Source organism: Penicillium manginii, assembly GCF_028828005.1.
Source record: "Penicillium manginii strain IBT 31320 chromosome Unknown utg000004l:1.0-7231830.0:1.0-7236170.0, whole genome shotgun sequence".
Lineage (NCBI taxonomy): Eukaryota > Fungi > Ascomycota > Eurotiomycetes > Eurotiales > Aspergillaceae > Penicillium > Penicillium manginii.
In genome coordinates, this window is record NW_026643105.1 from 4317297 (window position 1) to 4330631 (window position 13335).

Sequence of the window (13335 nt, forward strand, 5' to 3'; positions counted from 1 at the left end):
CTTATGACTCGCAAAGTGGCACATAGCACGATCAAAAATCAAGAATCACTAGCTTCCCGCGAGATAAGATCGTGCAATTATTTTCCACCAATTCCCGTTGCTGGATTCCTCCGGTGGAGTGCGGACGTCGGCAAACAGAATCCACCTTCGGAAATTAGGCTGAGGGCTTCGTCACCGCCATAGACAATATACCCAAAAACAACAAAGAATTGCTGATTCTTCGTACCATTTCAGATACCATATAATGCCGGTAGATTTCCGGCAGCTTGCGTTACATGACCGGGTTATCCTATGGAAATTTCTATAATCTCCCCGAGAGATGTATTGATGGCGTGAAAAAGTCGAAAGCCGAAGCCGAGACAGGTGTACGAAACCCCACCCTACTAATCGAAATGAATTTGCCTTCATATATCCATCCTCTCCTTGAAGTTCCCAATGGCTACCTAGGTACTATGCTCGCGGACACGTTATTTTTTTGACATAAATAGTATCAATTTTGAAGCTACTAGCAGATCCTGACTATCTCATGATACTATTAGGTGCAGCGCTCGTCTCCAAAAAAGATACCTTGCCAATAATACTACATATTTATTACCTCTTGAGAATTAGGCTTTATCAAATTCCTATAAAAAAAACAAAAATTTCTCAATTAAGTGGGTAGTGCGACTTGGGGGGGATAGTATGTAGACATTAAAGCTTAGTGGCGTAAATGGCGCTTTTGAATAACCGTCCATGAATCGAAACTTCTACAATTTATCGATAAGCACTACATTTAGGATTTCTCACTCATTTTGTTCGCTAAAGTCGAATCACATAGCTACTAATTGTACAACGCCTCAGCTTCAAGGTCGCTTCAAGGTAGAGCGAGGTGACCAAATTTTTAGATCTAAATGGCGTACCAAGAAACCTACAGCAGCACTCAGGTTTTAATTAATAGATCATCTTTCGGGTATCCGGATATCTAGGTATCTAGGCCTCAAAATTTAGGTATAGTATCTTCCCAGGTTACTACCTACTTAACTCAGGTGCCAGTGGGTTAGAGTGCCCAGGTGGGGGCTGAGCTTATAAATAGCGCTTCTTTGAGCGGGGTGAATTTCACTTTATTTCAGCTCCAACGCATCTTCCGAGTCTATCATCCTAATAATACCAGCAGCACTTACACTCTCATAAATAATGACATCGAGATTACCAGTCATTCTATGCGGCCGCACGACAGCAATAGGAAAGCCGGTGTCTGAAGCTCTCCTGCCCGAATACGAGGGTACGTCTTGGTCTCCACCAGCCAAAACCCCTCGGGATCGCCTCATTAGTAGCCTTTCCAAGCCCAAATAACCCAAGACTTTTGTTATCAGTTATTCATTTCTTCCAAACAAGCGAGGCGATTCATGCCGAGCTTCCGTCCCTCCTCGCAGGCGGGAAGCCTCAGGCTGCCGCGTCCAATGACATTGGTTCGCACGACTACACCCGACCTGCACGGGCGGTCATTTTCGGCCGGGGTTATGACATGGCGGAGATAGATGGATTCCGTAAGGCTGCTGCTAGGCATTCCTCACTACCGATTGCTTGGGTTATAAGTGATCCGGCAAAGATTCAGTCGAATGGCCCGCCTCCCCCGCCGGGGTATGCGAACACTGTGACGGATCTTGTTAAGAGTAAGCTGAATGAGTGGAAGGCAAGTGGTGCTGGGGAGAATGCAGTTCTATTATATTGATTTTATCTGGTACTGGCACTGGCACTAGTGACTTCCATGGCAAAAAACCTTACGTTTGAAATTAAATAGGGTATTATGCGCCTTCCCTTCATCTCGTCCAGATTAAAAGCTATAAAACACTGCCTTCGCATTTGACCTTCTCTTGGTTAACTCATTTCCGTAGATTCAGCCTTTGGTGAAGTTAGTACCAAAACCCCCACGGATCAAGGGCACCAATCTCGGCTCATGTTTTCATGAGCCTCTGGGAGTGCAACAGTTCACTTGGCTTGCAGCCCCCACAATATATGAGGCTTCCCCGCGCTGTCGAGCTTCCAACACCAACATCCCTTATCACCAGCATCCCTGGATGGTTCACAAGGAACATGCCAACCAACTTTACGTACCATGTCCACATATCTGTCTAGCGAATCTAAGAACATATTGGTAAAATACTCTCAAAACTGGCCTGGCCATCAATACGGCGGAGCAAAATTAGTAGCTCACACTCTGCAGCAACCTCATCAGAATTGGAGGCATCATAGAGATCAGAGTCCTCATCGTCTGAGTCCTTATCAGAGGCAGCATAAGGATCAGAGATACCATCCCCCTCCTTGAAGCCATGGGCATCAGTACAGTTCCCAGCTTCCTTGAAATCAAAGGGATGAGTGCCATCGACCTCCTCGGAATCGGGGGCAGCTCCGTTGAAGTTCAAGTTGAATTTAGTATGTAGTGTAGCGAAAAATGCTGTGGCACGTGTATCGTCGTCAAGTTTTTGTCGACCACTAATCGAGTTCAAGGTGATATCAGACCTTGAAGGGGGCCTCGGAGTCTCTGCTCCATATATTATGAGGGTTGTTGGCAATTTCTGTTGCAAGATTTCCCCATCATAATGACCAGTCCATGGATGATGGGCTGTAGATACCAACTTGAAGTTTTCTTTTGATATCCAGGGCAGTAGAATCTCCCGATGTCACAGAATGCCTTCCAGAATTCTGAGACATACTGCGGGGTACCCATTAGTACCTCCCAGTAGTCCCCATCTATCGGAAGACCTGGTCCACGACTTGGAACAAATCTCCAGGCTTGGAATCCCTAGGGCTTGGAACTTGATGCTCCAACTTGACGTTCCCTTGCTGAATCGATCGACGTGATCTCAGTGGAAGTCTTGTGTCATGATTTTCGCTCAGGCATACTGTTCCAAGATAGGCAAATTCGAGTTCCTGCCAGTGTCTAGTAAATAATATACAGTGGACGCGGGCGGGCTATATATTCGCAGACATACCTGGCATTGGCAGCAACCTGAATTAATTAATGGCAGCGTTGGAAAGGGAATGCAAAGCTTTAAGTGGATGGGAAAAAATATCGGAGGTGTGCTACTGTGAGACACCATATTTGGGGGAAGATGGTGATATGGATGAGAGAGAGAGAGAATCTATCTAGACATGGCAGGCACGCGCCCTGGAATGCCTGAGGCACAGGTGCCTTAAGCGCCCATCCTCAACAAAGAAAGAAAAGAAAGCCCCCGGGGCATGGAGGGTAGGCTGTTTGATTGTGTGTTTGTTTAGATTGATCGCCCCTTCTATTTGTTGTGTCCAGATTCGTTCCTACCAGATTGGGTATGAAAGGTATTCTCCGAACCGTGACTCAGGATGAATGAAAGTACTACTGTTCCACCTACTTATACACTATAACCAAGTTGAATGATTAGTACTGAGTTACTGACTGGTTGTACCAACTTGAACTTAAGTTTTACTATGATTTTTGACTTGGCAGGGGGTCTCTGACTGTCTACCACCTAGGCAGAAGTTTTTACACGCAACATAATCCGTAGGTTGATTGCAACTATGTAACCAAAATTCTACCACCAAATCCTGTGACAATGACGAAATTTACTTTAATCGTGAAAGCCATGTCGGTTCATGCATCTAGCGCCAGACCGCACAGACATCTTAGCCGTTCTACTTCCCTACCGCCATGACTATCTGTCACAGCATATCCACGGCTACCAGCGGGTAGGCTGCCGATGCAAATCGCCTGGACCGGCCATGGGAGCCGGGAGAGGAGGGGAGGGGATCTTACCATGCCAGGCAGGGCTGTACGAAGCTCAGTGGAGGAACGACTCCGCGCGTTTCCCCGCATTTTCGAGGGCCACGCGACGGCTTCCCCAGAGCCAAGACGCCAAGAGAGAAAGGTGTTGTGACCATGTTGGTGCTATCTGCCAAAACGGGAAGGGGACATGTCTTATAGGAAACCAATGAGGCAGGAAGGGAGCTTTCGGGGTATTAGCCAGCGAGTCAGCAGCACAGAGGAAGCTAGGGATTGGGCGATTCAAGAGTAAGGTCCGAAACCCGCCGTCCAGTCGATTGGGACGAGGATTGGATACGCAGCATGACGTTATTTAGACCTCCGGGAAGCCGTCTCGGGGAAAATAGGAGGCGAGTCGATCGCCGTTCCTTTTTCCGCACTTCGGACCAGCCCGTTCTGAAACGCATTCTGGTTGGGCAGTGACCGGCTGATAGGTCGAGAGTCGAATTGGGAAACAGGAATCATTATCACGGGAGAAATAGGAAGCTGATTCCGCCGTTAATCGCAATCGTTAGTCCAGGGCCAGGGCCCGGTAGTGCCATATTGATGGATGCTACTAGCTAGATACGTCGTCAATGAAGGAAAGGGGGAGATGCCGATGTGTGGGGGGGGAATGGGTAAAACAAAAGCCCCATGATCATGTGAACTTCATCTTTGATGATTGGAGTTTAGAGGTGCTAAGTATAGCCTTCGATTGAGTAGGCCAGGCCGGGGAGGGGGCCCTCCTTGTTGCAGGCGTTTTGCGGAGAGACAGGGGGGGAACCCTTTCCCCACCAAACCTTGCTCAATTTGGTCGGGAGGCAAGCCGGCATAGTTCCAGACTCCTCACATCTATCGCCTAGGAACGAGTCACGCGAGGGTTTAAGCCGAAGACTAAGAAGAAAAAGAAAATAGAATCAAAGCGTGACACGGATCAGGTGCATGCCTGTCGAGAAGCTCGTACGTAAGCCATTGAACCAAAATCGCGCAAAATAGACGTGTTTCAGGCGCTGCGGAATTTAGGGCGACGACACAAGGGAGGCTCAGTCAGGTCTCTCCCGAGGCCAGAGCCGGGTCGGGATCCGCCGCTAACCACCGGGAGAGGATCTGGGGTTGGTGAGTGTGATCGTAAAGGTGGACCAGAATGATGGCAGGGCCGAAAAATCACGATCCCGACACCGAGGCCAAGCGAGTGAGTAAATCGCAATTCCGGGGGAAGAGACGTTGACCGCTCCCGGGAAAGTCTGGATCGAAGTTCCAATTCTTGAAATGCCTCATTTCATGGGTTGGGCTGGGCTGGGCCGAGACCGAGTCATCTTCGACGTAATCTGCATGCGCCGACCGGCCAGTTGGATTGGAGGGGTCCAGGGACCAAAGTGGCACAGGCCAGCGAACGAGGAATAGATTATCGTCCGGCAGCGAAAATTGGACGCAAAAAGGCCGGGAATATCTTCAGCCCACCCGAACATCCTTGAGGTGGTGGAAATGTGCGGGATATGATTGGCCGAAGCCGCCGCGATCGAATTTGCCAATGCATCATCCTCGGCTTGGTTAAGCGCCGTTATTGGAGTATGTTCGGCGTAGAGAGGAGCCTGATTTGGCACGTTCCGATGGATGCCCCCAGTTAGTCGTCATCGGTGAAAAATGGAACGTTTTTTTCGCATCAGCTGTACGATCTCGGGAGACCATGTTTTTGCGCGTTTTTTTCCCACGGAAACCCGAAGGATGAAAGTAATCGGGGCAAGGGAAGCCGAAAAGTTGAAGAGGGAAGAAGCAGCTGAAGACGGGATCGACGCTGACATAAGCCCCCGCGTTCGCAGCAGTACTACTGTATACGGAGTGTACAGTACACAGTAAACTAGTATACTATAGTGTGTACTATTGTCCAGTTCAGGTTTCTTTGTATTAAATGGTGAGATCATGGCATCGTCATTCCTTCTTTCACAAAGTTTGTTGTTTTTGACCTCAGAGACTCAGAGAGCCCGGATGCGGAGTAGAAACCTAGGTAAAAACCATCTTAGCCGTTCCCAGCATGTGCAGCAACAAAGTTGCCCTCTTCAAATTCACAACTTCTTCTTTCTTTTCTACAACTACAACCTCCACTATTCTTGATACAATATCTTCCCCACGTATTCTCCATACAGTCCGGTCTTTAGCCACCCGACTTCACTTCGTGTCCACCTTCGCTCGGGTTAACTCGGACTGCGCCTCGCCGTCGCAACCCACGGCAACGCATCTACCATCACCAACCGCAGCTCGGCCCTTTGGCCCGACATCACCCGTGGAACTGTGGAGAATTGCAGGGGCAAAGTGCACGAGAACTCCCTTCATACCAAGAACCGTCATGACCATGCCCCCCGCTGGAAAGAATTATATACCCCCCCGATCGCCCGGCCTCTCCAGGTCTTCTTGCCTCTGATTTCTTCCAACAGCAAGTCGCGAAGCAACGCAACAATAACTATCACTCTACTTCACTCCGCAAAATGGTTGCCACTTCTGTGAATCGTACTGCTCTGCACCCTGGTGGTGTTCAGTATGTCTTCCTTCCCTTTTGTCCCTTTGCCACTATCCATCCATACTAACCTCATCGTCTTAGGCCTGGCAAGGGTCACACCGAGCTGGAGGAGGAGCTTCACGAGACTGCCCACATTGATTATGACCGAGTCGCAATTGTAAGGCATCATCATCCGTCCTTGCCTTTGAGACTCGACATAGTCGTTGGCGACTCGGGACAAGTTCTCTGATCACATATACTAACCTATCATTTCCAGATTGCCAACCCCGCCGTTGCTGCCCTTTACGAAGATGCCCTCGTCTACGAGACTGGTACCGCTATCACTTCTACCGGTGCCCTGACTGCCTACTCTGGCGCAAAGACTGGTCGTTCCCCCTCCGACAAGCGTATTGTCAAGGAGGAGTCCTCTGAGAACGAGATCTGGTGGGGACCCGTTAACAAGCCCATGACCCCTGATGTGAGTTACAAAATCATTCATAGTCATCATCTCTTCCCTACTATACTATGCGTGATTTTTTTTGTGGAATGTGTCTTGGTCGTGGAATGAGGGTGGCCCTTGCAGATGGTCCGATCTGAGATCCACCTGGGAACCCTTGCATATGCATCCGCGAGACCAAGCTTTTCTGGCAGTCCAGTTCGACTGGATTCCTTCTGGCCGGTTAATGCCTCAAATGCCTCACTTCATTTTACCCTCTTCTTCATTTCATATTTCACAACTCGGATTTCCCTCCCCTCACTTTCACAATTTGCCCCTCGGCTATTCACGCCTTCCCCGCGCCCGCGACTGTCACGTGTATGACATCATCACTAACGATCCTCTTAGGTCTGGCGTATCAACCGTGAGCGCGCTGTCGACTACCTGAACACCCGCAACCGCATCTATGTCATTGATGGTTACGCCGGCTGGGACGAGCGTTACCGCATCAGTGTCCGTGTCGTCTGTGCTCGTGCCTACCATGCTCTGTTCATGCGCAACATGCTTATCCGCCCCTCCAAGGAGGAGTTGGAGCACTTCCACCCCGACTATGTTATCTACAACGCCGGTTCTTTCCCCGCCAACCGCTTCACTGAGGGTATGACCTCTGCCACCTCCGTCGCCATCAACTTCGCCGACAAGGAGATGGTTATCCTGGGTACTGAGTACGCCGGTGAGATGAAGAAGGGTGTCTTCACCGTCCTCTTCTACGAGATGCCCGTTAAGCACAACGTCTTGACCCTGCACTCTTCTGCCAACGAGGGCCAGAATGGTGATGTTACCGTCTTCTTCGGTCTGTCCGGAACCGGCAAGACCACCCTGTCTGCCGACCCTAAGCGCAAGCTGATCGGTGATGACGAGCACTGCTGGACTGACACTGGTGTCTTCAACATCGAGGGTGGCTGCTACGCCAAGTGCGTTGGTCTCTCCGCCGAGAAGGAGCCCGATATCTTCAACGCCATCAAGTTCGGTTCCGTTCTGGAGAACGTTGTCTTCGACCCCATCAGCCGTAACGTCGACTACGATGACTGCACCCTCACTGAGAACACCCGTTGCGCCTACCCCATCGAGTACATTGAGAACGCCAAGATCCCCTGTATCAGCGAGAACCACCCCACCAACATCATCCTGCTTACTTGCGATGCTCGCGGTGTTCTGCCCCCCCATCTCCAAGCTCACCCCCGAGCAGACCATGTTCCACTTCATTTCTGGTTACACCTCCAAGATGGCTGGTACTGAGGATGGTATTACTGAGCCCCAGGCCACTTTCTCCTCCTGCTTCGCTCAGCCCTTCCTGGCTCTCCACCCCATGCGCTATGCTACCATGCTGGCCGAGAAGATCAAGCAGCACAAGGCCAACGCCTGGTTGCTCAACACTGGCTGGGTCGGTGCCGGTGCCACCACTGGCGGCAAGCGTTGCCCCCTCAAGTACACTCGTGCCATCCTGGACGCCATCCACAGCGGCGAGCTCGCCAACGCTACCTACGAGAACTACGAGGTCTTCAACCTGCCCGTTCCCACTGCCTGCCCCGGTGTCCCCTCCGAGCTGCTTAACCCCTCGAACAGCTGGACCGCCACCACCTCCTTCAAGGATGAGGTCAACAAGCTCGGCGGTCTCTTCAACGAGAACTTCAAGAAGTACTCCGACCAAGCCACCCCCGAGGTTCTCGCTGCCGCTCCCCAGACCAACTAAGGGTTTGCTGGAAAAGTTGCTTGGCAAAATTGGCATTGTTGTTTTCGTGATATTTGAGACATTTGCATGGCGTGCTGCGTTGGCTTTAGTCGGAACGATCTATACCCGGATCTCGACGCCCGTGCTTGATTCGGGACAAGCGCGATGGCTTGATTTTTTTCTCTTTTTTCCTTGGATTTCATTTTGTTTCCCGAAATTTTCCTTGTGTTCTTGATATGCCCCGTCCCACCCAAAATGGACATGTTGTTACGATGGCTAAATCGGAGTTTTCCTATTTTATGGACTGCCCTTATGGTAGTAGCCAATGAAACTAGATTCTTCAAAATCGTTCCTCCCTTCCGCCGTAGCACAAGACATGTAAGTGGAAATTTCCATATCCATAATCATAAAAAGATTAAGTAGGACGAGCGGGACTATTATTGGCACTCCGTACTCCGCCGATTTTGACGAAAGAAAAACATGGGGGTTTTTCCGATTGGGGTAGTCGGCCCACTGTCAACAGTCGATGGACTTTTAGTTTCATGCTTTCCTAAGTGACCTTATTTTCATGTTTAATTTCATCTCTTCTTTTAATTTCCATTCTATTAGATACCAAACTCCCTCTCCCTTTCTAGCACACCCTAATATACGGGAGATACCCCCGGCCAAGGCAAAATCGCCCCTGACGTCGGTGGAAATAAGCATGTGGATCATCAATAATCAACATTGTCTCTTTTTCATCTATCAAATGAATCGTCCAATCTATCCCAACCTCCAAGTTTCCTGAAACAGACAAAAACACAAGCACATAATCAGGCACTAGAATGAAGAACCGGCTCCGCTGTCCTTTCAAGGAAAAAAGAGGCAAGGGATCATCACTTGGCTAACTTGGCTCTACGTCATTGAGCTGCCCAACACCCCCTCGACGATCGACAAAGAACCCATTCATTCCCTGGTCGCGTGAGAATAGTGTGACCACCTCCAAATTCTTTTGTTTGACCCAGTTCTTCTTTCCCTTTGCTCATGATCAAAGAATGGCAGAAATTCCTGTTCTCTCCCCAGCCCGGGCCCAACTCGCAAAGAAAGCAGGCAGGTATCGTACGCTGGCATCCATCGTCTCTGGCTGAGACCGATACCTCTCCTTCCCATTCCCGCCTCGCCCCTGTCTAAACATCTCCATCCCCTCAACAATCAGCCAAACCACGGGCTCCATTCAGCTCTATTTCTACACAGCGCAAGGCAAAGACCTCTCCCCCGACCCCCAATCCGCGAAACGCCCCGTTCTCGTCAACTTCCACGGCGGCGGCTTCACAATCGGCCATGCCGTCGACGACGCGCGCTGGTTCCGCAAAGTACTCCAGAGCTACCCCGACGCCGTAGTCGTCAGCGTAGGCTACCGTCTCGCGCCAGAGCACCCATACCCGACCGCGATCCAAGACAGTGCAGACGCAGTCCTATGGCTATGGAAGAACGCCGATCAACATAATCTCGACCGAACCCGCTTCGTCCTAAGCGGCGACAGCGCCGGGGGAAACTTAGCCCTGACAGTTCCCTTGATGCTATACAACGAACGCGTAAAGCAGCAGCAGCAGCAGCAGCAGCAAAGCCCAGCCAGCGAGCAAGAGAAAGCGGACGAGGAAATCCTGGAATCCCGATTAGCCGGGTTAATCACATTCTACCCGCCGACGAACTGGACTCGAACGCGCGAACAGCGCGATGCAACGAACCCGATCGCAGCCCGGAAATCCATGATCAAGCCGGGTGTCTTCAAGGTGTTCGATGACTCCTATCTTGACCCGGAGAACTTGCCTTATGCGTCTGTTGGGACTGAAGGTGGGTCGAAGCAGGTTGATATGGCGCATCCTTATCTCTCGCCTGGTCTGATGCCGACATCGCTCTTGTTGGCGGCGTATCCGCCGAACGTCTCCATCTACACGTGCGGTTGGGACCAGTTACTAGCGGAGGGTAATGAGTTTCGGGAACGGTTGCGTCTTTTGGCTGTCGAGGGGCAGATGGCACATGTTGGTGGGACTGTGATTGAGGACGTTGTGCATGGGTTTGATAAGAAGCCTTCTTTTGTGATGGGGAATAAGACTCGGGACCGCATGTATGGAGATGCGGTGAGGCAGTTGGGGGTCATGTGGGATTAGTTGATGTCTCCGAGTCTGCCATGCCAGTGGATTTGGAGGTTGGGCTTTTCAACCTGAAGTTTTCAAGTTTTATATAATAATGTTTACCTTTAGCCTTGGGTTGATTTTGATAGCGGATATACTACTAGTTTTGCAAATTGAGCGATATTGAGCTGAAAACCACCCATGTGAATTCGGAGAATGTTTTGGTCGCTTCCAACTTTCAAGTTCCTTTTCACCACTGGAATGTATCCAACTCCGAGTCCTCGTAAGCCCACCTAGACTACCCTGGTATATAGTCCCAGTCATACTACTTGTACTACTGCTATCCATCCGAGTCGAGTCACACCCAAAGCGGGGCGACTCATCAGGGCGGGGTAAATCAGCTCGCGCCTATTTTTTTCTCCCCCTCCACCAGTGCTGACCTTTTTTCTACCTCTCACTCGTCTACATATTTTCATATTAAACTGCTTCCCCCAAGGTAGGTCGCCCCCCGCTTCCAGAGTTGCTGTGTCCTGCATCCTTCATGCACAGCGACTAGTATTCGTACTCGGACGTGCCTTATCTAACTAACTCCACGCAGATCAACAGATCAACCACCCATTACAAACAAACATGTCTGGTCACGCTAGCTGCCCCAAGTGCGGTGCTACTCTCGTCAGTGCTGGTAAGAGCTGTGGATCTTGCGGAGCGGTTCGTCGATTCTCCCACTACTACTAGTAGTAGTTTATGCTTTTGTTGTTTGTTGAGCCGGACTGACGCTTTTAGACTTGCCCTGTCTAAAAAACGAATCTTTACATATGGAATGGCGTTTCGCCTGACCAGATAGTTCATAGGTGTATTATGAAAGATGACGAGTGATGCGGTTTACGAGATTACGATACTGGTGTGGCGTTGAGATATGTGCTGGTAGCAGTACGAGTATGGGCTGGGGGGTTCCAGGAGTCGCGGGATGATGGATGGTTGATACCAGCGCTGCTACGTAGTACACACTAGCCAGCAGAAGCAATATGAAAGCTTGAAATACGTGACCTTGGCAGCAAGCAGAGAACAGGTAATGACCAGTGTAGATCCCGTAGGATTGGACTATATACGAGGGCAAATGAGAAAGAAGCACATCTAAATATGCCCAGCGGTTTCAAAAACCAAAAGCAAAGAAAAACGTAGAAAAAACAAGGTTACAAGTTTGTTCATGAAACACAAGGATATCAACGCGGTGGTGGGGGATTCAAGTCGATGGAGATCTCAGATCTCCCATGCCTTCTGTATCCCACTTCTTCCAAATTGAGTTAACGTCCAGTCCCCTATATGCCGATATAAAGGGCGACTGGACTCTCTCTCTCTCTCTCTCTCTCTCTCTCTCCCTCAGCACCAACTCACTCCCTACAAAGCCTCTTGACTGCATTCAACAGCAGGCCATTATCCGGGATTACTTAGGCAGTCTTGCGCCACTGGGACCAGGTACCAATCAAACTGCTGACAGTACCGGCAATACCAACGATACCATCATCGAGGTTGGCAAGACCAACCGCAGTAGCGGGGATGGTCAAATCGAACAAGTCCGAAACAAGCTGTATCCGGGCGGCGGCGCGCTCTTTCTCGATCTTCTTCGCCTCGACAACACCCTCGCCCTCCTTGCGGTCGATAGTCTTCTCCTTCTCCTGCAGACGGATGAGGGTGTAGATGCCCGCGATAGCAGAGCAGAGCAGACCAGCGCCCCAGGAGCGGTACGCGTACTCCTGAAGCTTCTTGACGGAGGCGAGCTTGCGGTAGCCGATGGCGTCGACGACGGTGATCGTGTCGAGGGACAGGTAACCCGCGTAACCGAGTTGGCGGCCGACGGCCAGGTAGCGTAGGACAGGGTCGACGGGGCTCTTGTTGTCGAGGGCGACGGAGGCGGCCTTCAGGTGCTCGGCGAACTTGCCGATGCGGAGGATCTTGCGCGTTGTGCCGAATTGCTTCTTCACGGCGTTGTAGGGGTCGATGGCTGATTGGGGCTTGTTGGTGCGGTAGAGGTACCAGGCGTAGAAGCGGGAGAAGTATTGGAGGGTTCGGAGGAGCTTGTCACGGCCGACTGGAGGTTGGAGTATGGGGTTAGCATAGACTCTAGGGTTGGATCCTTGGTGGTCTTTTGGGGAATGGTATGGGATGAAATGTGCTTAGGTGTTTGCTGAGAAGGTACGGGGTTCTGTAGAAGAGCCTCCGTGGGGGACGTAAGGGGTTTCTGATTTGATGCATGTGCTGATGACGGTTGTGCCGTCATCACTGAATGTTTGACTGGGGTAGAGGAACCGAGGGTACGTACCGGTTGTCGCAACGAAGCGCAGCCAGTGGGCCAGAGCAGGGTGGTAGACGAGGGCGTCGGCGACCATTTTGTATGTTCCCGATTTAACTCGAAGATATTGGAGATGGATCGAAGATGGAGGGATGTCAAGAGTGTAAGTGGGCCCACGGGGATTAAAAGGGAGGTTGACTCGATGATGTCGGGAATTGACCGGCGATTGCGAGCCGCGGGCAACCTCGGCTGAAGTTGAGCGGTGGAGCTGCTGCCGTTGACTCCGGAACTACTTTACTACTACACTACTCCATTGCTGGACTACGGACTGCCGACATTCATGTGAAATGCTTATTTCCGAGAGAAAAAATGGGTGCATTTATGTGCATTGTGCTGCTCCCATTCCCAGCCTCAGCTCTCACTCGAGGTCTACCTGAGTGCACTGGTTCCATTCATTTCATTCACCCTTTGTGCTCGGCTCTGGAGAGTCTATCCGATTGATTTTCGTACCTTCG

General features: G+C 50.7%; 6 protein-coding genes across 6 annotated transcripts; 3 read left to right on the forward strand and 3 right to left on the reverse strand.

Annotated features, from left to right (window-relative positions):
• Window positions 1-1173: 1173 nt before the first annotated feature.
• N7533_005319 (uncharacterized protein) lies at window positions 1174-1711 on the forward strand (the record flags this gene model as incomplete). The annotated part of the gene is made up of 2 exons (XM_057101969.1): window positions 1174-1261; window positions 1353-1711. 2 exons carry the CDS (start codon window positions 1174-1176, stop codon window positions 1709-1711), a joined length of 447 nt encoding a protein of 148 aa, XP_056961599.1.
• Window positions 1712-2120: 409 nt separating this feature from the next.
• Window positions 2121-2691, reverse strand: N7533_005320 (uncharacterized protein; the record flags this gene model as incomplete). The annotated part of the gene is given in 2 exon segments (XM_057101970.1): window positions 2121-2602; window positions 2613-2691. The coding sequence occupies 2 exon segments, from the start codon at window positions 2689-2691 to the stop codon at window positions 2121-2123; spliced, it is 561 nt and encodes a 186-aa protein (XP_056961600.1).
• A 3229-nt stretch (window positions 2692-5920) lies between these two features.
• On the reverse strand, window positions 5921-6100 carry N7533_005321 (uncharacterized protein; the record flags this gene model as incomplete). The annotated part of the gene is made up of 1 exon (XM_057101971.1): window positions 5921-6100. One exon carries the CDS (start codon window positions 6098-6100, stop codon window positions 5921-5923), a length of 180 nt encoding a protein of 59 aa, XP_056961601.1.
• A 137-nt stretch (window positions 6101-6237) lies between these two features.
• acuF (phosphoenolpyruvate carboxykinase PCK1) lies at window positions 6238-8437 on the forward strand (the record flags this gene model as incomplete). The annotated part of the gene is made up of 5 exons (XM_057101972.1): window positions 6238-6287; window positions 6351-6426; window positions 6526-6726; window positions 7093-7896; window positions 7919-8437. The coding sequence occupies 5 exons, from the start codon at window positions 6238-6240 to the stop codon at window positions 8435-8437; spliced, it is 1650 nt and encodes a 549-aa protein (XP_056961602.1).
• Window positions 8438-9439: 1002 nt separating this feature from the next.
• On the forward strand, window positions 9440-10566 carry N7533_005323 (Alpha/beta hydrolase fold-3; the record flags this gene model as incomplete). Its single annotated transcript, XM_057101973.1, has 2 exons — window positions 9440-9514; window positions 9634-10566. The coding sequence occupies 2 exons, from the start codon at window positions 9440-9442 to the stop codon at window positions 10564-10566; spliced, it is 1008 nt and encodes a 335-aa protein (XP_056961603.1).
• Window positions 10567-11978: 1412 nt separating this feature from the next.
• Window positions 11979-12917, reverse strand: N7533_005324 (PEX11 family protein; the record flags this gene model as incomplete). Its single annotated transcript, XM_057101974.1, has 2 exons — window positions 11979-12619; window positions 12851-12917. 2 exons carry the CDS (start codon window positions 12915-12917, stop codon window positions 11979-11981), a joined length of 708 nt encoding a protein of 235 aa, XP_056961604.1.
• Window positions 12918-13335: the final 418 nt, after the last annotated feature.